The sequence below is a fragment of the Pimephales promelas genome, chromosome 13 (assembly GCF_988280905.1).
Source record: "Pimephales promelas chromosome 13, fPimPro1.hap1.1, whole genome shotgun sequence".
Lineage (NCBI taxonomy): Eukaryota > Metazoa > Chordata > Actinopteri > Cypriniformes > Leuciscidae > Pimephales > Pimephales promelas.
Genome location: NC_142781.1, coordinates 31,298,597 through 31,325,991, shown reverse-complemented (window position 1 = coordinate 31,325,991; position 27,395 = coordinate 31,298,597). Strand labels below are relative to the sequence as shown.

Here is a 27,395-nt window from a genome sequence, read left to right as displayed (position 1 = left end):
TTGACTAATAATTGCAGAGTTGATCCGTCCATCTTGTCCGTTTAATGACTTTAAACCATAAACGAATGCATTTTTTCACATCACGGTATTGTGTCCCATCTTTTTTTTGGGTCCAATTCTCACATTCAATGGCACAACAAGACATTTTCCTTATTCAGCTTTCCTCCGTTTGTTACCACTGTTTTTCTGCCAGCAGTGCATGCGCAACATCAGTGACATAACTGTGATGTCTGCTCCCTGCTAAAGACTATATTCTTTATAGATTTGTCTGGGAGGTACAAAACAGCATGATAGTACTGTAAATGATGGCTGGTTTTGGGTGAACACTTTCTTTATCGACATGGTAAAATCACAGCCAGTATGTTAAAAGGCACCAATAAAAATCTATTCTTACATCAAGTAACTTGCCACAAATCAGTAAAGAACTGATGCACACTAACAAGTGTGTGTATATCCACTATTTTACGACGTCCTCTCACTTGGCTCAACCAATCACATTTTACAGCCGGAACAATCAGTTTTATAATGCAGTTTTTTTTTTTCCTGTATAGGACAATCTCTGAAATGCAGCTGTCCCTTGTGCCTTGGGAAAAGCTGAATATCTACATTCAATACTGATGCCAATGTGTTACGCAACTGCAGACTGGCCCTCTTTACACATTCAGTCATTGTCAGAATTTGATGATTTTCAGGCCTGCAATCCTGGTGTGTGTTAGTGTGTGTCAAACGTCACTTTGGTTCATTTAGTTGTTTATGGAGGATGAGTAAGCAAACATCACCAGTGTGGCTCACAGGAGATGATACAGGTTTAAATAAAGCCGTTATTTCTGTCTTTCACCATTTGGAAGTGGAATCTTGCATGACAGGGAATCAATAAAATGTATTGCACTTCTAACATCTTGTAATGGGTCTCTTTAAAGTGTCAGGTGTTATTTTGATTAAAATGACCCTGTCGGGTCATGAATTTGTGCTTGAATCAATCCAAAGGGGATGTAAAAGCAGTCTGTCTCTGTGTCTGACCGCACCACTTCTGTTTGATTGACAATGGTTTTATTTGGTTGTCAGTTGATTAGAAATTAATCAAATTTAGTATGGCAATTAAATAATCACAGTTTATCAGTATTTCCAGGGAAAAACCTCCAAGGGAATGATTGTGAACACTAACTTTTCTTTTAGATGCGATTCATCAGCTCTAAATACAGTAGATATTTATACTGACACGAAAGATTTATATTCCAAATAAATGCAGCTGTTATAAACTTTGTATTTATCCAAAGAATTATTGATAAATTGTTGTATATACACTCTGAAAATTGCTGCCAGTGGGTTAAATTTCCGCCATCTTGTAGCAGAACTTCACTTGAGTTAGCATTTCCATTGACTCCCATTCATTTTGGCGTCACTTTGAAAGCGAATAACTTTACATCTGAGGCGTCTGAAGACCCCATTTGTCCATTTATTATTATTTATTATTATTCATTATTTATTTCTAAAGAAACAAGACAATGTATAAAATGCTCCATTACCTTGTAGCTTATGTTATGACCCTGTAGAAGCAGTTTTTTTTGTAAAAGTAGGCTAGCGATTGCGTCATAACCACGCAACTCTGTCGCACAGTAGAGAGATTACCGTATGGGCAGGAGGAGAAGCTCACGGGCAATCAGGGAAACGTGGAGGCAAAATGACAAAATATTAATTAATCAGAATACCTAGCAAAAGTTTCTCCTGCTCCTCGCTCATGGACAGCTCCTACTCACACTCTCCGCCTCTGCAAGTTTCGGAAGGGAATGATTCAGATTTCTCATGCCACTGCACTAGAAGACAGACGGGTTGCTCACGTCTTCAAGCTCTGCTTGTGTCAGTTTGAGTCTGCGCGTCAGGAACGAAAGTCCTAAAAAATCGCTAAAAATAGGCTACACTTGTCTCAATTGAGTTCCAATGAGATGGCTCTGTCCACTTCTTATACTGTCTATTAGGGGTGTAACGGTACACAAAAATCACGGTTTGGTACGTACCTCGGTTTTAAAGTCACGGTTCGGTACGTTTTCGATACAGCAAAAAGAAAGAAATGCCAGAGAAATTTCCTATTTGTTTAAAGAAAAAATATTTTTAAATAAGTGTGAGTTTTCCTAGATCTTGAAACTTTCAGGTTTATAAATGGGGTCATCTTTGAAGGATGCACAAATAATGTTTTGGTCATCACGTTAAAAATAACATTTAAATATATATTAATTTATATAATATTTGAATTTTGAAGTGCTGGAAAAAGATGTGTGAAGTACTTGAAAGCATTTCACCATTCCAGCCAAACTGGTTCCAGTTAGTGTTACTATATTAAATCCATGGTGAATGTTGCTGGTCTGTGGACGTAAAGTACTAGTTCTTTCACGGCACAATGTTTCTCCTGGTTTCCATGACAGCGCTGTTTGATCTAATAGAGATCTACGGTTAATAACGGAGAAATGTGAATGTGTCTCACTAGATCTCGCAGCGATGTTATTGCCTCAGAGGCGAATTCAAATGTTTTCTTTACCGAATCTCTTAGCGCTGTGAAGTAACAGTGTTGCTTGATCGAGATCGGCTCGCGCTGCACAGATGTTGCTGGTCCGAACTGATAAACGATCCATGAAGCACATAACGAGTAGCGCAGTTTCGTTCTGCCTTTATTACGCTTGCCATTTGATGTTGCGCAACGTTGTGTTGGCCGCGTCAGCACGAATTTTGCCGGCAGGAAAAATGGTCCAAGCAATCGTTCGGTTTGTATGCGTACCGAACCGGAAGCCTCGAACCGAAACGGTTCAATACGAATACATGTACCGTTACACCCCTACTGTCTATGGATAAATGAACTGCAGTGTTGCGCAGTGATAAATAGACCGGACATAGCCATTGGGTGAAGCGGACATAGCCATGTTTTATCATGAATAAAGCACAGCTAATGACCAATCAGAATCAAGGATTGGAACTAACCGTTTTATAAAAGCAATAGGGATGTTCGCCAGCGTCATATGTGTTGTCACGAAATGGATGTGGGCACGAACTGGTTGGCAGAAAGAACCAAAATGTACGCAGCAGTCTATGTGTTCTGTCAGAAAATGATAATTCTTTGTACGAAGAAGCTAAAAGGAGATATAAGGTAAAGCTTTTATATAACCTATAACATGTTCTCTGCCTGATCCATATCACCTGAGTGAGAATTGGCCCAAAAAGCCCAAACACATGGCCACATTTGACATTCGGCGACATCCACCTGTATCTCATCGACACGCCATCTATGTTTACCAGAGAGTCAATGAAGGCGTACACATTTTTAGATGCCTATAAGTCATAATTACGAATGTTACTTGTGTTAACTAAGGATAACCGGTATATTTGTTAAACTAGAGTAAAATAGAGGTGTAATTTCTCCATGGGCTATATTTTTAATCAAAATGATCTTACCTCTGATATATAACATTGGTCAACATATACGTAAAAATGTATCAAAGAAAATACAATAATTTGCCCTTAATCTATAAGGGTATGTGTACACAGATGATACACCGTACAGTGCCCAATCTTTGGGTTAAATTATGACTTTATAATACTGTTCGGCAAACGGCCATTACTTTTCTGCCAACCAGAGCACATGTAACCACGTCGTGACGTCACGGGCGAAGATCCCTATAAAGTGCTGTATCGTTAATAAGTAACCGTGTAAGTAAGCCGTGCCTAACAACGCCGTTCAGCCGTTACTTATTCACGATACAGCACTTGCCTCAAGTACCTAATGGGCTCTATGCACTGCGGTATTTCCGGTGAAGGTGTAAAGATGCTCAATAACTTCCGCCGATCGTAGAGTCCAATGCAATACTGAGAATTTATATTGAATTTTAGGTCCCACTTTATATTAAGTGGCTTTAAGTACTATGTACTTACATTTAAAAATAAGTACAATGTACTTATTGTGCTCATGTTGTATTGTAAATCACTTTTGGTGCTATTGAGGTGGGATACGGGTAAGGTTAGGGACAGGTGTGGTGGTATGGTTAGGTTTAAGGGTAGGTTTAAGTGTAAGGGATGGGTCAGCTGTGTAATTACAGATGTAATTACATAAATTAATTACGGCTGTAATTACATGCTGGTATTTTTTAAATATAAGTACAATGTAAAAACATGTATGTACACAATAAGTCCATTGTATCAAATTATTAATTTCAATGTAAGTGCATGGTACTTAAAGCCACTTAATATAAAGTGGGACCGAATTTTATACTCCATGGTTATACTAAAGAAACGTTAGTCACAAAAACAGATAAAACAGACACCCCTCGTTGTGTTTATGCTTATTTTTTAAATTATATTAAATAAACATAACTATACATAAAATTACATCTAAACGTATGTACGTTTCGTTTCAAAGACGGGAGGACAGTCAATTTTGAAGACTCTGCCATAATCCCGTTTTCCTCGGTTTTCCTCCGCTTTAATCTCCACAACCAGAAATGGACGAGCATCCTTGCGTCAAATGCGGAACTTATGCGTGCATATAGCCCTTTGTTTTTATAAAACGGTTACCAAAAAAATATATATATATTAGTGGATCTTTCATGAAGTAAAATCACTAAAAGCCTTCCTTCCGCTAGAATAAAAATAGTCCCTGACCGTGAACAGCAACAACGTTCCAATGTGTAATATGCATGAAAGCTCAAATAAAAACAGAGGACCTGCAGTGTTGCGCAGTGATAAATAGACGAATCAAGGATTGGAACTAACCGTTTTATATATATATAACAGCCGTAGTCTTCATAAACGAAAGGAGGCAGGTGATGTTTTATATTGCTGTGTTTGTCCGGTGCAGACTTTTCGTTCTTTTTCTGTTTTTGTATTATACCGCAGTTTATTCTTCCTCTCACGCTTCAATTAAGTTGCTCCTGCTCCACGGCCTTTCGAAGTTCCTCTAAAAATAGACACGTGGAGTGAATCGCGGGGCTGTCAGAGATACAGTGTTAATGATCAGAATTGCCTCTACACCTCTATTTTATTAGTGTATTTTTCTCTCTTTCTCCCTCTCCCTCCAAAGAGTACAGCTCACCTCAGCTCGAGACGGGGAATTAAAGATAGTGCTCATCGGCCGCCCCTGGCTGTTTCTGTACTGACAGGCTCTGCGATTATTTAAAATGCACTCCCAGTGCCGTGTGTTGTCCTGGCGTATAGCTGGCAGTGGTGAATCACGAGCGTGTGTGTTTCAGTAAATCTTTCGCTGGTTTTTTTTAACGTGTAGCTCGTGTTTGGGTTTTTTAGCTCGCGGGATTCACAATGCACAGGACTCATGGAGCTGTGCTCTCTCGCTCCAGTGTGAGTCTGTTGAAGAACAACGTTGGCTCCAGTCGTCAGGATTCTGGGCTTTGATGGGAGCGGCTTCAAGGGTTTCTTTTCCTAAAAAACTGTAGCGCTCTGTGCTTCCCTTTCACAATCCCTCAGCATCTGTGTGTGAGAGAGAGAGAAAGCATCAGATGACAGGAGCAGGAGCTGCACTGACAGAGCCGGAGTGTCAAGTATTGAGGTTCTGCCCGTCTCTGTGTGTGTGTGTCTCACTCTCTCACTGTCTGTCTCACTCTCTCATGCCTGCTTTATTCACTCAAATATTGTCTCTGTCACTCTCAACAGTCTGACTCTCATTATCTGTCTCTCTATCTCTCTGTCTGCCTGTCTGTTGTATCGCCTGTCTCACTTTTTTCACTTTCTTGGCCATGGGAATCGTATAGTTTTTCGAGTCTGGGTTCCTTAACGGTTCAATAAACGTTTTTTTTTTTTGTACTATTTTTTTTCTTTCAGAAATAAATGTAATATATATATATATATATATATATATATATATATATATATATATATATAATGTGTGTGTGTGTGTATGTGTATATATATATATATATATATGTATATGTTTATACTTACAAAAAAGCGACTATTTGATTAAATCAGCCTTTGTTGTACTTACTGTATGTCAAGTATTGAGGTGGTGACCATAGACCTCCATTATGACTGACAGACAGTTTGAAGAACGGTTTGACCTAAAAATATCAAAATTGAAAATACTGTGACAAAGACCTACATCTTGGATGCCCTTGAGGTAAGCTGAAACATATCAAAAATTAATTTCAAAGTGAACTATCCCTTTAATAGTAATTCCATGAACCAACACATTATTTGGGAATCAGTTGTACTGGACTGGTTTTGCTGTATGTTTTTGAGGTCAAACCAATTACATTTGTAATTACACTGTTGACCCTTCCCTTACATCTTAACCCACCCATACCACCACACCTGTCCCTAACCTTACCTGTATCACACCTTATAACACTTTTACTATACAACATGAACATAATAAGTACACTGTAAATTAAATGCTACTTAATATAAAGTAGGACCCTGCAGTGGTTTCGTTTTTGTTTGCTCACTGAAAAGAACCAACTCGCCAGAGTCATTCGTTTTAGATTCAGACACTGATTGTGCTGTTTGTTTTCTCTCTCTCTCTCTCTCTCTCTCTTTCTCTCTCTCTCCCCCCCCCCTGTGGGTTATCTCACTTTCTGTCTCCTCATCCTTTCCATCACTCTTTCTTTGATTCGATCTCGATCTGGCCAGTACCTGAACTTCTGTTTTGCTTTTGACCAACTTTAAGAGTTGTATTTTGGGTTAATTAGTCCCATTGCTGCTTTAATGTTTTATTTAGTATTTTTTTACATTTTACACATTCATATACTGTTCAGTACTGATATCCCCTCTTCACCGTTTCTCCCTTTTTTCCTTCATTCCTTCACTAATGGTATTCACGCGTGCAGCTGAACGTCGCTTCTAATCATCAGGCTCCCCGTCAGGAACCTCTGTCCAAAAAAATAATACACTCGCCTGCCTTATTGTGCCTCCATCGCCCCATTAAAAGCATTACATGTTTACAATTGAAATGTCAGTCAATTCTACAGTATATTAGCTGCTCTTCTCTTTACGTGTCTCTCTTTCTTATACTACCTGTATTTCTTTTACCTTGATTCAAATGTGTTTACGAAACATGCGCAGTAGGGCTGCACGATACATCGAAATATCTCAAATGTAACAGTATATTGGATCCATGCATCTCTTAAAGGGAAACTCCACTTTTTACTTAACTTCCCCATAGTTAAACAGTTGGGTTTTACCGTTTTCGAATCCATTTAGAAGAATATCAGTAAACCAGACAGTTTCTGGTCCCATTGACTTCCATAGTATATGTTTTTTCTCCTACAATGGATGTCAATGGGACCAGAAACTAGTTGTCTGGTTATTGATATTCTTCTAAAAATCAGAAAATCAGCTGAATGGATTTGAAAATGGTAAATCTCAACTGTTTAAGTCTGAGGGAGTTGTAAAATGAGCCTTATTCCCCCCCAAAAAGTGGAGTATCCCTTTAAAGTGACAGCAGCCTAATAAACCTGCTTCCATCTGTGTGCTTAATGTTAATCAAACAACAATAGACAAAGAGAAAACCACTCATTGCTCTTGACTGGATAACTTTTGTAGCTTTAATAAGAATTAGTGTATATTTAATTCATTTGATTTGATGCCAAAGCTGGGGTTTAGGGTTTTCCATCACTCACAGCATTATGAGCCTATTATATAATGGTTAATTTTGCCTATCTAGAGCAGTTTTTACTCGGCGGCCACCCATATGAAGCTGCAAGTATACTTGGTGTTTACACAGAGGACAGTGGATCAACAGCGGATCACATGTGAATGTTGATTCGTGTGCACAGCAGACTGAAAATAAGCCAGAGCTGCTGTAGTTTGTCAGTGTAAATACGCTGTGCGAGTTGGTTTTTCCAGGTCAACTGCTTTATTGTGATCTGAAAGAAATGGTTGGCTGATAAAATGCCCATTTCATCTGCTGTAGCCCTTCAGATTTACCCTTGAAGTAAAAAAAGTATTTAACCACAGATAAGATGCAATTAAAAAGGAAAAAAAATATCAAATAGATGGCTAATTTGGACAAAATAACTTAAAATATCTCACATCTCGCATTACACCTCAGATATGTTGACACAACAAAAGTTGACACTCATTTTTCTGTTCTGCTTTTAAGCACATTGCATGTAGAGAATATGGCAAGGCAACACACATATATGATATGCATGTGTCTAGTGTGAATCTACAATGTTAGAGGCGTCTATAACGGTGTCAATCTGTTATAAGCCATGAATTATTAATGTGTTGTTTTAGCCTGCAATGCAATTATGGCAGTGGTGTCATTAGTGGGCACTGTACTCCATTTGTGTGTGCTTTATATATGTGTGTTTAGTTTAGTGTAATTAAAAGGCATGGATTCAAGATCTCATTTGCTGTGAAATGCAGTCATGTGTTGTGAATAGCGGGCTGCTCTCTGTCACCAGAACAGTTTTATTTTTGGAATTGTTCTTTAAGTTATTATTATTTTATTTTTGCAGCATCTTACATCTATTGAATCATGGGAAATATACAGACACAGCCTAACAAGAAGAATAAAGTGGCTTTGACAACTAAAGCAAATTAGTGACGAATATATAGTGTGCATGTTAGGAGGATGTTGGACTTCGTTCTGCGGCAGAAGAGATAATGGTGATATATATATATATATATATATATATATATATATATATATATAGAATGCATGTACATAATTTAAAGTAACATTTAATGCATCAGTTAATATTTTATATTTGTGTTTTTTAAAATGCTCTTGCTCTCTCTCTCTCTCTCTCTCTCTCTCTCTATATATATATATATATATATATATATATATATGTCCATATTTTGGGTAAAATATGAACAAACCCAAATGTTGGGTTAAAAATGTGTGTGTGTGTTTGTGTGCGTGTGTAATTAAATAAGTAAGTATTTATTTTCATAATATATTATCAACATTTGTTAATTAGTAGTTTTATGATTCCAGTATTATCATTTTGTATTACACACTCTCAGAAAAAAAAGTACAAAAGCTGTCACTTGGGCTGTACCTTTTCAAAAGATACACTTTTGTACCCAAAGGCTGCATATTGGGACCTTATTGGTACATATTAGCACCTAAAATGTACATATTATTAACACCTAAAATGTACATATTAACACTTAAAATGGACATATTAGCACCTAAAATGGACATATTAGGACCTAAAATGGACATATTAGCTCCTGAAATGTACATATTACCACCTAAAATGTACATTTTAACACCTAAAATGTACATAATAACACTTAAAATGTACATAATAGGACCTAAAATGGACATATTAGTTCCTGAAATATACATATTAGCACCTAAAATGTACATATTAACACCTAAAATTTACACGGTAGCACCTAAAATATACATATTAACACTTAAAATGTACATATTAGCAACTAAAATTTACATATTAGCACTTGAAATGTACTTATTAGCACCTAAAATTAGCTGTCACTGTCCCTTGAAATGTACTTATTAGCACCTAAAATGGACAAAATTTTAACTTTTGAAAAGGTACAGTGACAGCTTTTGTACCTTTTTTCTGAGAGTGCAGTTTTAATTTGATTATGCTGTTTGCAATGGTTCATGGGATTGTAGTTCCTTCACTAAAGCCGGTAAACACAGTCTTGAACCTTTGTATTTGTTTACTGATCTTTAAATCCGTTTTTGCTTTTGCAATCAAAGTTTGTAATGTTATCATTGCTTATAACGCTTTAACGAAGACTTCCTGAAAATCCCTATGGGAGAATCGAACGGGAAAAATACTTCCCGGACCAACACCACTGAAACTTAGTTTGTAGTTTTTCACTTTTGTTAATGGTTAATATGAATGGCACGTTCCTTTTGCAACAACTTTTTTTTCATTCCTTACAATTCCCTTCCATATTGCTAATAGACGTGTATATATTTCATGATTACTTCTAGCTCATGCTGTGTAGTCTGCTGTTTTTGGTCGAAAGCCACAATACTGAAAAACAGCCCTTCTAAACCTCATTCCACACTTCTGTCTTGTTTAGCTGACTCCAATATAAAACAGCTAGCCAAGGCACAATAAATCCTGAATTTGTTGCAGAACAGCCAAAAGTGGCTTATTTTACTAACAGCTTAATCTGTTCCCAACTTCCCACACGCACAAAGAGAGAAAGGACTAACACCACTCTCTACCTCAGGTCTCCAGAGTTATTACACGAGGTTGTGTGTGTAGAGGATGACGACAAGATAAAGAAGACACTGCAAATAATGTAAAACGAGGTTAGCTCAGTCTCTAGCGCACCGCTAAAGCCAAACCGCTGCTGGTTCATTGTTTTCTCATATCGTGTCCTGCACAGCTATCAGCAATAAAGCTCAATAAAACTGCTGATTAGATTAATTAAAATCACGAGGCCTTGGAGCTGTACAAGTTTACTCATTAAGAACATTAAGGATAGTTGGACGGATCTCTTAACCATCTGGAAGATGGCAAGTTTTCCTGTAAACTTGTGTTTTTCCTTGTGGGTCCTGTAAATAAACACATTTTTCCTCTTATAAAAGCTGGCAGAGTCTGAATTCTAATAAGTAGACGGGCTATTTTTCATGTGTGAAAACAAAGCAGCCATCTGCATGTGCTTCATATGCGAACACGTGTGTCTGTATTAAAGGCTCACATATGTTATTTTTAAATCTGACTAAAATGAAAGTTATGCTATGTATTTTTGTACAAATTGTTTGAAAAAGTGGTTTAGGATTCATTTTCTCTTAATCTTTTTATAGGTTATCATAGTTTTTAAAACAAAACATATTTTAAGAGTAATATGATTTCTTTATATATTTGTTCATTCATAATTTTTTCCCCTTTTTAAATTTTAGTTTTTAGGTTGTTTATTTTACTAGATTATTATTTATTTGTTTATTTAATTAGATTTTTTTTGTTTTTATTTTCTCAATTAATTAATATTTCGGTTCAATTTTAAAATCGATTTTTTTTTATTCAGTTTTTATATACTCTTATTTGTTAGCTTATTTATTTTATTATTTTTATATATTTATTTAAGCTGATTAATTTAATTTCAGGTTTTTTTATTTTAGTTTATTTAATTGGTTTATAAAACTAGTTTTATTGAATTTTATTTATTCAATCAATTAAAAAAAAATCTTATTTATTTATTTATAGAGCTTGAAAAATGTAAAAAAAAAAAAAAAACTTTCTTTAGTCAGTCTGAAAAGTGACCAAAGACGTCTGCAACTGTTTGCTGTACTCATATGCTAGAACTCATATCAGTATTAAATGTTATTTTCTGCACGCAGCTGAAGCGATGCCTTCGGATATTGAGATGTTTGCAGCAAGTTTTGTTGTGTTGCACGTCAAACCTGCCAAGAAGCTCTCGATTCGTTTCCTGCATTCTATTTCTATCTGTGTTTTGACAGGGTATAATCAATGCTGTCGCTCTCTCTGTGTTCCCTGTTGCAGACAGCGCCACGTATCCTCTAAGAGGAAGTGATGTCACGACACCACCACCGCTTTGAGAGAGACTATCGAGGCCCCTGGGATCGTCGTGACCGAGCCGGCGGCCTTCACAATGGTGTGGGCAACAGCACCTGCTCCCCTCCCGTGGCCAACGGCAACAACCGTCCAGGACTCCTCCCACTCCCGGTCATCCCGTCCCTCCTGCCCACCCCCGTGACCATCGCCGTGACGACGGCCAGCAACGACCTCGTCGCCAAGCGCTCGGGACCCCCTTCCTCCGCCACGGCACCTGTCGTGAAGGTACACGCCGCAAACGAGGGGGCGAAATCCGCATCCAAATCACTTGCATTTCCATTTCGCTCACGCTGCCAGATTGCTTCATTTGGTCCCAGCTCTTCTTCTCCTCGCTAATTTTCCTCTTTCATTATGCAAATGAGAAACTCTGAGCAATGGGCCGAATTAAGCTAGAGCCCGTGGCTCTGTCAAGTCTGTTGTGGGCAAGAAATAAAAGGCGTCAGCTTGCTATTTGAGTCGAGATGAATGCCATTCTGGAGAATTAGTTCAAGGAACGAGAAAAGCATGAACTGTTGTTTCACTCTTCATGGCGTTTAATCAGATTAGCCTCTGTTTCACTTAGATTTCATGCATAAAGACAGTTTACTAGCTACTTGCCATGCGGCTGTTGCAGCCCACGCTCTGATAATGACGTGATTGACGTGACCTTTGTTCGTCTTCGCCAAGACCCACAAAACGTACACATTTTGAAAGTATTGTTCAGTTGAGGTCACCGAGTCTTTGGTTAATGGCTAATAAGGGATGTTTGCTGTGGTACACGGCACTTTTGCATTAGTATGGTGAGTCGCTGGAGGTGTGCGCAGTAGTTTTCAGGGTAATTTCTCTTGGTTTCAGTCAGTAGAGTCTCCCAGCAGATGGGCTTGCCAGCTTTTCTCTACCTCGCTTGAAGCCCACTTCAGGGAGCAATCCGGGCTCAAAATCTTGGCATCTCGCACTACAGCTACTGTCATCTCACATCGGCGCTTTTTGTTTGAACTTTTTTCGCTTGAGTGAATTCTGTGGGACTTCTGTGGCTAGCGAGCTTTGTGAGTATCAAACAAAATGCTTTAGTAGTATGCAGATTGTATTAACACTAACTCTGTGGGCGAACGCCAACGGTTGGACGTTGACCGCAGAGTTCTGCTTTGACTTTGACGTGTCCCTGTGATGCTTGTTTAGCACACTGAAAAAAAACAAAGCGTTTTCATCTAAAAAGTCTTTTTGTAAGTATGTATTTATCTACACTACAAAATAAACTTTCAGATTATATAGTTTAATCAGATTAGTGTTTCTCTGGCTCAGAAACAATGGCGGTTTTTGACTGAAGGAAACTTAATTACGATGTCATTAAAGTTTTTAAAAACATTAAGCAAAATACTTAGGATGTACTAATATGAACATTTTCTCTGCTAATTCCAATGAAGCCGATAACCGATATATCGGCCGATAAATCTAAAACCAAATTTTTGTATATATATATTTTTTGTCATTAAAGTTTTAAACGATTTTGAACTACTTTACGTTAAATACTAGGGATGCACCAATATTAATATTTTCACTAATAATCCCGATGAAGCCGATAACCGATATATAGGCTGATAAATATAAATCCAAATTTATATATATATATATTGTCATTAAAATTTTGAACGATTTTGAACTACTTTACGCTAAAAACTAGGGATGCTCTAATATTAATATTTTCACTAATAATTCCCATGAAGCCGATATATATATATACTGTATATATATATTAATTAAAGTTTTGAACGATTTTGAACTACTTTACGCTAAATACTAGGGATGCACCAATATTAATATTTTCACTAATAATCCCGATGAAGCCGATAACCGATATATAGGCCGATAAATATAAATCCAAATTATATATATATATATATATATATATTGTCATTAAAATTTTGAACGATTTTGAACTACTTTACGCTAAATACTAGGGGTGAACCAATATTCATATTTTCACTAATAATTCCAATAAAGCCGATAACAATATATTGGCCGATAAATCTAAATCCAAATTTAGATTTTTTTTTTATCTCATTAAAGTTTTGAACAACTTTACGCTAAAAACTAAGAATGCACCAATATGAAAATGATTGCGAATTATTACGATAAAGCCAAAAACTGATATATTGGCCGATAAATCTTAATCCAAAATTTTATATATATTTTTTGAGAGCCTGGTTACAAAAAACAAAAGTCTCACCATCAAAAGCCATGTCCCAAGCATTCAACATAAATCAAACATATACAATACAGTAGCCTATAGTGAACCAGTGTAAGATTCCTTAATTTTAAAATTGCTTTTACACTCCAAATTCCTTTATCAAAAAGTAAATAAAACTGCACATGTAATACATAACTGTATTTTACTTTTCAAAGTGTTTCCAATAATGATTCCAAAGTGCGCATCTGACCTGTTTTAGCTGACGAAAGTAATACATTATCGGCTTTAATACAGTCAGTCTAATTTACTTATTGGGTTGATAATTATAACATTAAAAAATAACACATTTTGGCCGATACCGATATGGTGGCCAATATATCGTGCATCCTTAGATGGCGCCCATTTGCTCTGCAATACCACTCAATAACAGTTCTCTTTTATCAAGATGTTTGTAGTCCCTGTCGCGTTTGTCATATAGTTCTTTATCTTCTAGCACCAACGCGACCAGCAGAGCTCTACATTCATCTTGCCTCGCATCTTCCTCGTCTTATTTCTTCCTGGCTGTGTAGATGGCGACGCTACTCGGCGTATGTCTTCTTCTTCGTTACGTATGTGTGCTCAGTAAGACCGTTTTGTGTTTGAGCGCCCCAAGTCGTGTTTTACTGTAACTTCAGAAGCTCCAAACACATGAACAAAAGCGCCAATCTCATTGGTCGGATAGTTTTTGACACAGCGCGTCAAACTAAAAAAAAAAAAAAAAACGAACCCAATGCGTTTTTTTTTTTTTTTTTAAATGACGCTTTTACGCGTGGCATTTTACGTGTCGGTGTGCAGATTCACATTGGCGCCCTTTGTTTAGTCACAAGGCGTTAAACGTTGGCGAATATTGCATGCGAAATTCGTCTTAGTGTGAACAGGCCTTACAGCTTTTTTAAAGGAAATTATTATTATTTTTCAACACGGATGTATTAAATTGATCAAAAGTCCATTTATATCTTCTAATAAAAACAATAATATTTCATAGTATTACTGATTTTACTGTATTTTGGACCAAAGAAATGCAGCCAAACTTTTGTACAGTAGTGTACTTCTGTGTTCCTCAAAATACTTCAAAAATGTCTTGAAACTTCTGTTTTCTCTAGGAAAAAATAACAGCAAACAGGTTTGGAACGACATGAGAGTGAGTAAAATAATGACAGCACTTCCCTTTTAAGTTAGTAGCGTCGCTACTTTTAGTTAGTTGGGAATGTGTTTACCTCAGATTTCTTTAATTATTGCCTGAAGGAAACTCATCAGCACACGGTAGAGTCTTGAGGGACCGCCACTTTCTCTGTCATCCGTCATCAAAGTCTCCATGTTGTTCGGCTCACGGTCCAGCTCATAGATGCTATTCAGATAAATATAAAAGCAAAGGCAGCAGAAAGAGATGAGAAGGAGCGAGAAGTTTTTATCTAACCGCAGAGAGCAATAGCGTCTCTCCTTGGTTATGACATGACTGTCTAATAAGGCAAATTGTGCCTGTGTGTGTGTGTGTAGTTAATGACTCTGAATGGTGCATATTTATCTGGGAATGTGTTTGTTTTTAACCTTGACAGGTATGAGGCGTGTGATTGAGCTTGTCTGGTTGATCTACGGTCTGCTTTTTTGTGTGTACGAAAGACAGATCGGTACCTAATTAGCGAGATGGAGAGGGACCCTCATGTTGGCTCACACGTCTTTTTGTGACAAACTCTATCCAACTAACAATAAATGAAACGACTACTGTAACTTTAAGAAGCCCATCTGCCTGAACTGTCTTTCATGACTAACGACACTTCAAAACGAACAAACGACTCTTAATTGAACTAGAGGTGTGGCAGCTTATTTACTCGCCTCCTCTTGTAATTAATTTTGTTTGTAATGCCTTTGTTTATTTATTTATTCCCTCGAGCATAACCGCAAATCCACAGCCGCTGACGGAGCCTTTTTTCATTATTCCATGAGTGCTTGGGAAAGTTTATTAGTTTTGTAATTGACACACTAAATATTTGCATACATTACTACTAAAAAGGGTTACACTTTTAATATTTAGACATGCGGTTGACTATAAGTTACACTGCACATACACGTCAACTAACTTTCATTAGAGTATTAGTATACTGTAAGTAGACAGTCTGTTAATACCCTACTTATATTCTAATGAGAGTTAGTTGACATGTGCAACTTTACTTATAGTTAAAGGTGCTTTATGTAACTTTTCTTCTAAAATGTATCATATTTTCATTGCCTGTGTGTGAAGGGGTTTTGCTATTACCTCTGAAGGCCAGTATTCCTATTTCTATGTGAAGTCTCCGGGTCGGATTTTCTGCGAAATCCATCGGATGTGACGTGCATGCGCGCTGCCGAGCCTCTCTCCTTTATATACAGTCTATGCAACGGCACTGCGGCTGACGACATGAGTCTGATAACACCAAAACACTCCTGCCTCCAGCACAACAAACTCCAACACAAACCCACATAAATATAAAAAACAAAACAAAAATGTATCTCAGGCCAAACGTGAATCAATCCGATTATGGAGAGACCTTGGCTATTTTTTATTGTTTATAAATTACAAGTTTTCAGATATGCTGAAATAATAGCAAGGTAAACTACAACATATATGAGACATGAAATGATTACAAAAGTTTGTTCCAGGATAACAAAAAGTAGAAACATCACCGATAGAGGCCGCTAAAAAATACATATAGCACCTTTAACAGATAGTCTAAGGCGACCATCAAATTAAAGTGTTACCAAAAAGTGTTTTTATTTTTATTTTTTCGAAAATGTACAATGGCATTCTTTGAATTTACCAAATTACTATAGTTTTTCCATCCCCGCACCATGGTATTTTTCATAATGCACGCTGAAGAAGAAAAAAATAAAACAAAAAAACATTTGTTTAGTATTTACTTTGAAACTAGAAATTTGAATTTTCACTTTTGGTAAATAAATTTCACAAATGCCAAGTAACATGTTGAATTAAACATTAAATTGTGATGTCGAAAGACTGAAATGGTATTTTCTTGTAAAGCCTACTCCAATCTGATACAGAACATCTTTTATTTACCATCCCTTAAGAAACTGTAGATTGATCCCACTATTTGAAGCAGAAAACTTTGGCTATTTTGCTGGCGCACAAATGCATGCTCAACATTATCTGTGTGGGTGTTGCTAACAAATGATTGAATGCTCAGTGACAAGATGTTGTTGCAGCTGTCAATGCATCTGCTTCTGAGCGTTGTGTAGTTACTGTGATGAACCCAGCTTAAAGCTGTTGACCAGTGAGATGCTGCGGAAATGATGCAGGCCGTCAATAATGGGTGCAACACACATACGCACACACACATGCAGAGAGAGAGAGGGAGATAGAGATAAGCCACACTTAGAGAGAGATAAACCCACAACTAATTGGCAGAACCTTTTAAAACTAACAAAACTGATTATACCATGTAAACCAATGTTCAAATGTTTTGTTAAAGTCTCTTCTGGCTCACCAAGGCTGCATTTACTTGATGAAAAGTACAGTAAAAACAGTAATTTAAAAAAATGTTAAATGAAAATTTTTCTTGTGATGTAAAGCTGAATTTTCAGCATCATTATTCTAGTCTTCAGTGTCACATGATTCTTCAGAAATCATACTACTATGATGACTTACTGCTCAAGAAACATTTCAGATTTTTTTGTATAATTATTTTGTATATATAAATACACACACATGCATGTATATTTAAGAAAAAAATATTATTTATATATAAAATATTTATATTTATATATAATATAAATTATATATAAATCTATATACAGTATATACATTAAAATATTTCTTAAATATATAAAAGCATGTGTGTTATATATATATATATAAAATAATTATACACAGTGCACCCACATATATTATGTAAACACAAACTTTTATTTTGGATTTTAAATTATGATATATAGCATGATTTATATACAAAATACATAAGGCAAAACCACACATAAACATGCAGAAGACTTTGTATGATCTATATCACTCCAGTTGATATTCGACATACTGAAAATGTGAAGTACTATCATCTGATAGCTGATAAAATTGTACAATCTCATTAGAAACATTGGAAAAACTACGAGATTATCTAGCAAGAGACCAACCATCACACACAGCCTGAGTCTGTTTACTTCTCAATTATCAGTTAAACGCCTGAATCACGGGTTAACCGGGTCATCTCGCAGTACTGGTCAGATCCATTTGCACATCGCAAATTGATGGAAAGCAAGTGTTTTCTGTTTGGCGAAAGCATTTTCATTCTCTTCTGGGGCATGACGCGCATGCAGCCATTTGTGCTAATTACGTTTGTTTACAGCATTGTTTGAATTCTTGATTTTGATTGGTTGACGGCAGTTCTGGGGATGTTGATTCATTTCCAATCCTTCGTGACAGGTTTATTGATGGCAATGCAGTTCTGTATCACTTTGCAATGTTTTTCTCAACTGATTGATTAACATTGGATTTGGGCAGGATACTTAATCAGTGGCGTCTGTAAGGTTGAAAAGGTGTAAAACGTCTTAAGATAAAGATGTTTAATAGACGTGCTTTTTATAAGTGGAATAACTGAATGTTGAATTCTTTAATTATTCCTTACAAAACCCATTTGTGCTTACACAATATTCATACATGAGACCCAATACCTTTTTGCAGAGGTCAAGATCCAATATAATCCACAAAATATCGCTCTTCTTTCTTTTAGCAGAAGTACATGATTGGATTCATCCAGAGGGGGATGTTATTATGAATTTTTCAGAAATGCTTCAGAAATCGTGTGTGTGTGTGTGTGTGTCAATGCCCTTGCCGAATGATAATCCTCACGGCTATGATTAAAATGTTTATATCTCTCTTCAAGGGTTATCGGTCATGTTTTCATATGGTGAGATGTCTTCATTTTTGTGTCAGCAAAAACTGACCTTTCACGTAAGCCTGATGAAGCAATTAAGCATAAAGAACAGTGGCTTCATATACAAAACACCGATAAGAGAGATATTAAGTATAATAATATTATTCATTGAGTTCATTGACCATAACTGTTTGGTGTATAAATATTTTGGTGCTGCTATATAGCATATTTTAATGAAAGTGCCCCATTATGCTATTTTAAAGGCTCCTCATTTTGTTTTGGAGGTCTCCTGCAACAGGTTTATTTACATCGAAGGTCAAAAAAACATGTTCATTTTCGCATAATATACATAGCACATCACCACATTTTTAAATGATTCTCAAAGAATGCGACAGATGAATCCCTCTCTCTAAATCCCTCCTTTCATCAAGCTGCCCTGATTGGTCAGATGGCTTACAGTAGTCTGTTGTGATTGGTCTACTGCTTATAGCGTGTGTTTTTGGAAACTGAATGGCCATTACCATAACTTAACTTCAGCTCCGTCCTGAAGCTTCCTAAAGCTCAGTGATTGTACACACTGTAAAGACGGTAACGTTGACGTTGATTTTACCACATCAATCTGAGCGTGAGTCCGATGATGAAGCTTTGGAAGAACTTGTTTTTCAATCTGAACCTCCATCTCAGTGATACACTACTCAGTTTGAGGTACACATTAGCCCAGCTTTACTCAAAGTAGTTAGAATGACAGATAATCTGCATTAACAGACACAGTTGTAAGTTAGTTAATAGTGGGCCACAGCTGATTTGCAGAAGTATTTCAATAAGGCAGTAATAATGTGAGTTAGCGGGAAACGTACAAAATATAAAACACAAAACAACGTATTTTGAACACCCGGTAGAAAATATACATCAATAATTAATCATACGTACAGGTTGTGATTCTGACGAGCAAGCTGGTCTAAATGAACTGAGTACTGACCATAGACAGTAACAGAAATGGACACAGCGACCCCATTGATTTCAACAGAGAGGACTAAAGCCTGATTATTGCACTTCCTGCCTGACGACAGCGCGACGACAGTCTGACAGTTGTAAATCTTCTAGTAGCTGTGCCAAGACAAATCTGAATCGCCTAATTCCTCAAAAATGTTGAAATATTTTCTTTTAAGGACTCTATCTATGGGCTTCTCCCTTGACTTTATGCCTCCATGTCCCCCCGATTGCCTCATAGAGAGTAAAGGATTGGCGTGAACTTCTCCTCCTGTCTATACGGTAATGTCTCTATTGTGCGACAGAAAGTCCTGTGGTTACGACGCAATCGTTAGCCTATTTTTACAAAAGCGGCTTCTACGGGTCCGTATCGTAAGATACAAAGTAATGGAGCCTTTTATACATTGTCATGCCTCTTTAAAAATAGATAATGGACAAATGAAGTCTTTGGACACCTCAGATTTAAAGTTATTCGCTGTCAAAGTGACGTCAAAATGAATGGGAGTCAATGGGATGCTAACAGCAGGTGAAGTTCTGCTACAACGGCGGCTCCCGCGAGGCTTCAGTTTCCGGCTGATGGATTATCCGCTCGGTACTGACCACTGATCTATATATTGTAAAATGACTCGATAGCTCATGACGTCATATTGGTATTCCCTGGTGAGCTCACGCGTTCTATTGAATCAATAGGAAATTGTATGATTTGACCGAGAAAACATTGAATAACTAGACACCGTTTTTAAATCTAAAGTCTCCCTGGACAGTCTTACAACGCAAACATCCTAAGCATTTAAATGGGTATTTGTTTAAAGTCGGAAATTATTCCTCATTTTATAGATCAGTGGTATCATTCAAGAGCAAGTGTTTTTTTGAATCCCGCGATGGACTCGATTTGAGATTTGAGAAGCAGCCGTCAGTCAAGTGATTGGTCAAGTTGTTCACAGGCGTTTATACGAACATCGTATAGGCGGTTCAGAGTCGATTCTTTCTTTTAGGAGACAATAACTTTATTTATCGTGCACCTTCGACTTTACAACTTTGCAGAATATTTGTTCACAAACAGCTATAATACACACTGCATGAAAGGAAATATTCGAAATACCATAATAGGGGCACTTAAAAAAAAAACTAAAGAATCCTTCAGTAAGTTTTATGCTATGTTGCTCTTGCAAGCTCTGGCATTTCCTTCAGAAAATTTACATTTAGTTGTTTTGTTGCTCCATTTTGGAAGAGCACTTTTACTTTTGCCTGTGCCAAATCCAATTGGACCCAACTGCTTCCAATGTGTTTCTGTGAAATTCCCATTTGCCATTTCAATGTTTTCTATTAGTTTTGCACTGATTTATCAGCGGATTCAGTGAAAGGCTATATCTCAAAGCCGAATAAACACAGTACTCACAACGTGAGAGAGGGAAAATGAATGCAAAATGATGTGTGGAGCAATTCATATTAATGCGAGTGGCAAACTCCAAGACTTTCAGGGTGTTGTATACTACAGTGTGCTTATTCAGAGAGAGAGAAAGAGAGAGAGAGAGAGAGAGAGAGAGAGAGAGAGTAGACCAGCTGCTAGCATGAAGTAGAAAATGAATGAATGATGGAAGCAAAGTGTCTCTAAGCCAAGGGCTGCTCCGCAGGGAGACATGAACTTTGGTTGACTTGCAATCTTTACTGTAAAGTTGCACAGAAGTGTTGTCATTTGAGATGATTTCATTTGAGAAATGTGTTGGAGAAGATTGGCGAAGACCCTCAACAACGAAAAGTCTGTTGTAATTCACTCCCTGTGTGTTTGTTTGTGTCTGTGGTCACTCTTTTCCATGCTATCACATTGATTTGGGACTGAAGGTTTTAATCTTCAGAACAGATGCACAAAGACTTGTATACTATATTCCAAGAGGTCCGCGGCCTTATAATGTTTTGTGTGAGGAATAGACCAAAATGAAAGACAAGTTGTGATGTCACTTTTGTGAACGAATCATTCTTTAGAATCGGATCCGTTCAGTTGATCCAGTTTGCAAAAGATCTCTGATTGATTCATTGATGAATTGATCTGATTCAGCTCACTGACTCAATGATTGCCTGTGAATATACGGCTGTAAATGTGAGTCTATTTGTCACGCAAAACTTCTGAAGACTTGACACAAGTGGTATGGATCACTTTTATGGTATTTTCCGGTAATTTTTTTTAAGCTTGAAACCTCCAGTGTGATTTGTACAGATCCTCTTCAGCGGATGAGGCTTTTGAACAATTCATGGATGGATTGGAGCTCACCAATCAGGCAATTAATAACACAGCAGCTACCCTTCATTACTGAGACGAGGAGAAGGTCAAAAAACATGCGGTTTCTGCCAACTTCAGTTGCGTTCCAGTAAACACATTCAACGAGAAGCAAATGAGAAATCTCGAAGATTCATGGTGTCTTCGGTTCTTCTGGGATTATACATCACAGGTTACGGATTGCGTTCATTTCCTCTTGATATTTACCGCTGGTTTATTTCTCTCAGGGGAGAGAAGAGAAAAAGTGACGACATGGCAATGGCATTTGAATCATTAGTCCCCTGTGCTGTCATCTATCGCTCTTTGCCATTTAAATCTCGAATGGAAAGAGGCAAAAAACCCGGCTCCTCTTCAGAAGTCATGAAGATGAAATATTAATGCTTTCCTGCTTTTTAGTGTCTGGCCTTGAATACTCAATTTACTATTCACATGTTGATTGGAAAGAAGCAGAATGCATTTTCGAGGGTCAAAATATTGTTTATCTTCTCATCTGTGTTTGATATTTTAATACCGCGGCTGCGCGGCAGCCAATCCGCTCGCCTACACTCTAAAAAATGCTGGGTTGTTTTAGTGCTGGGCAGTATACCGGTTCATACCGAAAACTGGTGTATATTTTTGTTATGATATAAATTTTTAATATACCGCCATACTGATGTATTTAATTTCACAACGATTTTTTGGATTTGAATTTTGGAACGAACGTTACGCTGCGCCGCGCAACACTGTTTCAGACGGACCCTTTACAATGTTGCACTTGTAAGCAGCGATGGTGAGGTGAGGGTAAACCAAACAGCTGTGCTCTGGTGTTACGTTATAGGGAAGTTGGATGCTGCAGAACTATGGCGTTATTTTCCTGTCAAATGTCGAGAGCGCACTATTGTAGCACGAATGTAAGTTAATATATTGCGCGCACGCTCTCAAATACACGCTACTCTTGTAAGAATAGGTCTATTTTCTCTGGGCTCGCTCAGAGAATCCTGCACTTGCGTTCAGTCCAATCGCTAATCTCTCATCTTCCCCAGCTTACTATTTTAGGTTATAAGAATGTTTTCGTTCCCATTAAGTTATAAAAACGTTATTTCTGAATGTTCTAGGAACATTCAAAATGTCCAGTTTGTTTAGAGATTGTATTAACAATATTTCTTGGTTATAAGAACGTCATTCAAAACGTTATAAGAACAATTCTCCTTTTATATAATGTAAATGTTGTATGAACGTTCTTGCTTGGTTATATGAATGTTATTAGAACGTTAAGAAATAACAATTTTAGGTTATACTGGGCGCTATTCTATTCTACAATATTAACTATTGACAGTAAAATAGACCATCTTAAAGGATTAGTTCACTTTTGAAAAAACTTTTGCTGATAATTTACTCACCCCCATGTCATCCAAGATGTCCATGTCTTTCTTTCCTCAGTCGAAAAGAAATTAAGGTTTTTGATGAAAACATTCCAGGATTTTTCTCCATATAATGGACTTCAATGGGAACCGGATGGTTCAGGTCCAAAAGACAGTGTTAATAACAGTTTCAGATGCAGCTTCAAATTTCTTTAAACGACACCAAACGATGAATAAGGGTCTTATCATGCGAAACGATCGGTTATTTCAAAGCTTATTCCAAAAATGTAACTTTTCTAAGGACAAATGCTAGCCTTGTAATATATTGTGAGGCGCGTTTGCAACGTCACGTAATACGTAATTACGTTCAAAAGGTCACGGGCGACGTAGCCGGAAGTACAGAATCAAAATCGTCCGACATCGTTGTTTTACCTTTTAATTCCTTTTTTGTAAACGGCGTTTGAGTTAGTTTTCACGTTCAACCTATGCGTTCAACTTGTAAACACTCTGACTCTGTACTTCTGGCTACGTCCCCCGTGACTTTTTGAACGTAATTACGTAATACGTGACGTTGCAAACGCGCCTCACAGAATGGAGAAAGGCTAGCATTTGTCCTTAGAAAAGTTACATTTTTGGAATAAGCTTTGAAATAACCGATCGTTTCGCATGATAAGACCCTTATTCTTCGTCTGGTGTCGTTTAAAGACATTTGAAGCTGCATCTGAAACAGTTATAAAGTGTCTTTTGGACCTGAACCATCCGGTTCCCATTGAAGTCCATTATATGGAGAAAAATCCTGGAATGTTTTCATCAAAAACCTAAATTTCTTTTCGACTGAGGAAAGAAAGACATGGACATCTTGGATGACATGGGGGTGAGTAAATTATCAGCAAAAGTTTTTTCAAAAGTGAACTAATCCTTTAAGTCAATTTATTGCAATAATTCTTCTTTCAACCAGTAGAAATTGCTTTGAACACCTGATAAAAACAAACAAACAACAAAAAAAGTTATATAAATTTAGGTAGGCTAGGTTGTTTCAACCCAATTGTGGGTCAAAAATGGATAAACAGAGCCATTGGGTTCATTTTTTAAATAGCATTTTTAATCCAAAGTTTGTGTTTGTCCATATTTAACCCCAAATTGGGTTGAAACATCCCAGCATTTTTTTTTTTAGAGTCTAAGATCGTTAATAATAAGATCAACGCTTTAACGGAATAACAGCTACAATAACCCCCCAAAAATATGATTCGTCCAAAAAGTCACAAATTCCCGTTTTGCTGGAGGAAATCTAGAACGAAACACAATTTAATGGGTTTTTCCAAACAAGCAAGTTAGACAAAATACAGCCAGTTTAGTCTCATAAAATGACGTTTGACACAATATAGTATAGTAGAGAATAACATGTGGTGAACTCTTATTTACCAAGGAACTGCAGGACATTCTCTCCATTTGTCGGAAAATTGGTGCTGTGTGAAAGGAGATCACCCTTGTTTGTCCTTTCTATGTTCTGCTTTGCCAATTATACATGATCTTACAGTCTTGTCTGTGCTTTCTTTATTTAAAAGAAAATCCTTCCTCAGATGAAGTTTAATTCAATCCTATTTCATGTTCTTGCCTTATGGATTGGTTAGCTGAAGTTGTGCTCTTGAAGCTAATTCTAATATAAACTTATAACCGTGTGTGTGTGTGTGTGCGCGCACAAGTCTGATAGTGTTGCGTCTTGAGTGTCTTGGATCTTTTATTGATAAGATGTTCCTATTTCAGCCATTTTGATGAAACTTTTAAATGCACATCTTTGTTCTGTGTCAGTTCTCGAAAACATTTTTTCTTTCTTTGTAGAGCTGTTGAATGGAGGAAAGAAGCCATTGTTCCTGAGACAATACGACTTTGCTACCTTGAGGTCAAAATATGATTGGAAGTAAAAGAGGCTTTGTCACTTGTACTTAACGTAATTTATTCAACATGTACAATGAAGATAAAGCATGTAAATTGAACGTGGAGGCTAGTTTTACAGTTTTACGCAGGATATTTTCCAGACAAGTACTATCTGCACTAAACATTACAGTTTTAGTGTGCTGTATAAGTGCATGTCTGTGGAGAGTTTGGCTGGAAATATTTGGAGGACTCATCACATGGCGTTCCTCAATAGTCCTCGAGAGACACAATGCTGTAAATGTTCTGTACGGATTTTCCAATCCAATTACTTTCCCAATGCAGTCTCCTGTCTTAAACATGAATTACAGGACCCGACCGTGCCTTGTGGGTTTGGATCCACGAGATGTCTTTCCTCCGTATCTTTGTTCAAAGCCAATTGCGAACAGCTCCCATCAAATCCCAGATTAATTTGTTTGATCTGTTGCCATATCAAAGAAATTTGATAGCCCAGTACACAACGGGCAGTGTATTCCTGTTGGTCGCCGCTGGAAGCAGCTTAGTTGTTTTTTTGTTGTTGTTGTTTTTTTTATAATATTTTATAAAATGATATTTTCTTTATTTAATATTTTCAATCTGTCATATACACTCTAAAAAAGGCTGGGTTGTTTTAACCCAATTTTGAGTAAAATATGGACAAACCCAGCCATTGGGTTAAATTTTTAAATTACATTTTTAACCCAATGTTTGAGTTTGTCCATATTTGACCCAAAATTGGGTTAAAACAACCCAGCATTTTTTATAGTGAATGTACATGTGACATATATATCTGAAAAGATTATTTGAAAAAAATTTCAATTTCATTATCTGATATAATGTTAATTTATGGACCTATTGAAGTATTAATATCTGTTTTGTACCATTGTAATATACTGACAACCAACAATCAAAGCAGTGATGGGTCACATGATAAATCAATGCTCATCACAAGCAGCTCTTCCACTTATTAGAAACTTATTATTAATATATAGAAGCTGCACAGTGTCATTCACTCAAACATTAAACACCATCGTGGTAACACACATGAAATTTAAAAAAGGCAATAAATATTAACATTTAACTACATTAAATGTCACATAAAACTCTAATGTACATAACTGATTATAAAAAGACTAAGCAAACTATGAAGAAATAGTTATTTCAACAAAAATACAGCAAATGCGAAATGTCACACAGGGAATTGTGGGAATGCCAATTTACTTTTTTTCTCTGTAAATTATACAATGACTTCATTTTCACTTTCAAAAACTCTAAATTTAACGGTATTTTACTGTAAAAATACATGAACTGTACCATTAGATCTATCACAGTTATTTACCATATATAGTAAGGAAAGGTTCTGTTAACCAATTAACAGTTTTTTTACTGTAGTGTTTTTACCGCTGTTTTGACCGTTAAAATCACAAATATTTTTAATAGAGTGTATATTAATCTCATCACACTTGAACTGTAAGTGGTTATAGATAAATGCATTTTCATTATTACATTAGAGCAGTAGTCTAATGCTTATTATTTTCATCAGGAGTATAGAACTTGATTTTTATGATTGATAATGTCTGTGCTTTGGTTGTGTTTCTGGTTACGGACAAGGTGACATAACTACGGGAAACAGAATACACCATTCTCAATGTTAACTATCTTTATTCTTTATTTCTGCATATGAGCTCATGCCAAATAGTGGGTGTGCAGTAAAATGCACTGGTTAAATTTAGCCAAAAGCGATATATTCATTCCATGGAATTCAATGACGGTTCATTTAATTGGTAATTTTCTCAGTGCTCTGTTCCTTCTATCATGTTTTGCATACTTTTTTTAATTCAAGGTCTTCAATTTCTCTTTATACTTTAAAAAGAAAAAAAAAATGTTTCATTGGTTCGGAAAGTGGCAATTTCTTTTCTGTCCTTAAATGCATGAACAAAATATGTGTATTCTTGAATACCATATCCATATGTGCTTCAACTCTTGGCATTAATAGACTTCCTTTCATTGTTCAAGGCTTTCCATTATGTTATAGCAAGTGCTGTCAATTTAACATGAAATTGTGATTAATTATGAAAAATAATATTGTCACTAAAAAACGTGCAATTAATCATGTCCCTTGACCCGTACGTAAATAGCATAATGAGATATTTTCCTTTTTCTGGAGCAATTGAAGCTTGAACTACCACAGTTTCAGACATCTTTTGACACAGACAAAAATGTAGAACTTATAAACTCACTTTTTGTAACATCTATTCAAACCTTTGTTTCTGCTGAAATGTCTTTTAATTTATTAATCTG

The 27,395-nt window shown here is 36.6% G+C and overlaps 1 protein-coding gene across 2 annotated transcripts in view; it reads left to right on the top strand.

The window, feature by feature from the left end:
• Positions 1-27,395, top strand: part of klhl29 (kelch-like family member 29) — a 263,285-nt gene that overhangs the window by 78,144 nt on the left and 157,746 nt on the right. For both annotated transcript variants that reach the window (XM_039648010.2, XM_089118884.1), the window contains one exon: positions 11,442-11,738. In XM_039648010.2, coding sequence (XP_039503944.2) covers positions 11,472-11,738 — 267 coding nt within the window. In that variant the 5' untranslated portion in view covers positions 11,442-11,471. The remainder of the gene's footprint in view (positions 1-11,441; positions 11,739-27,395) is intronic.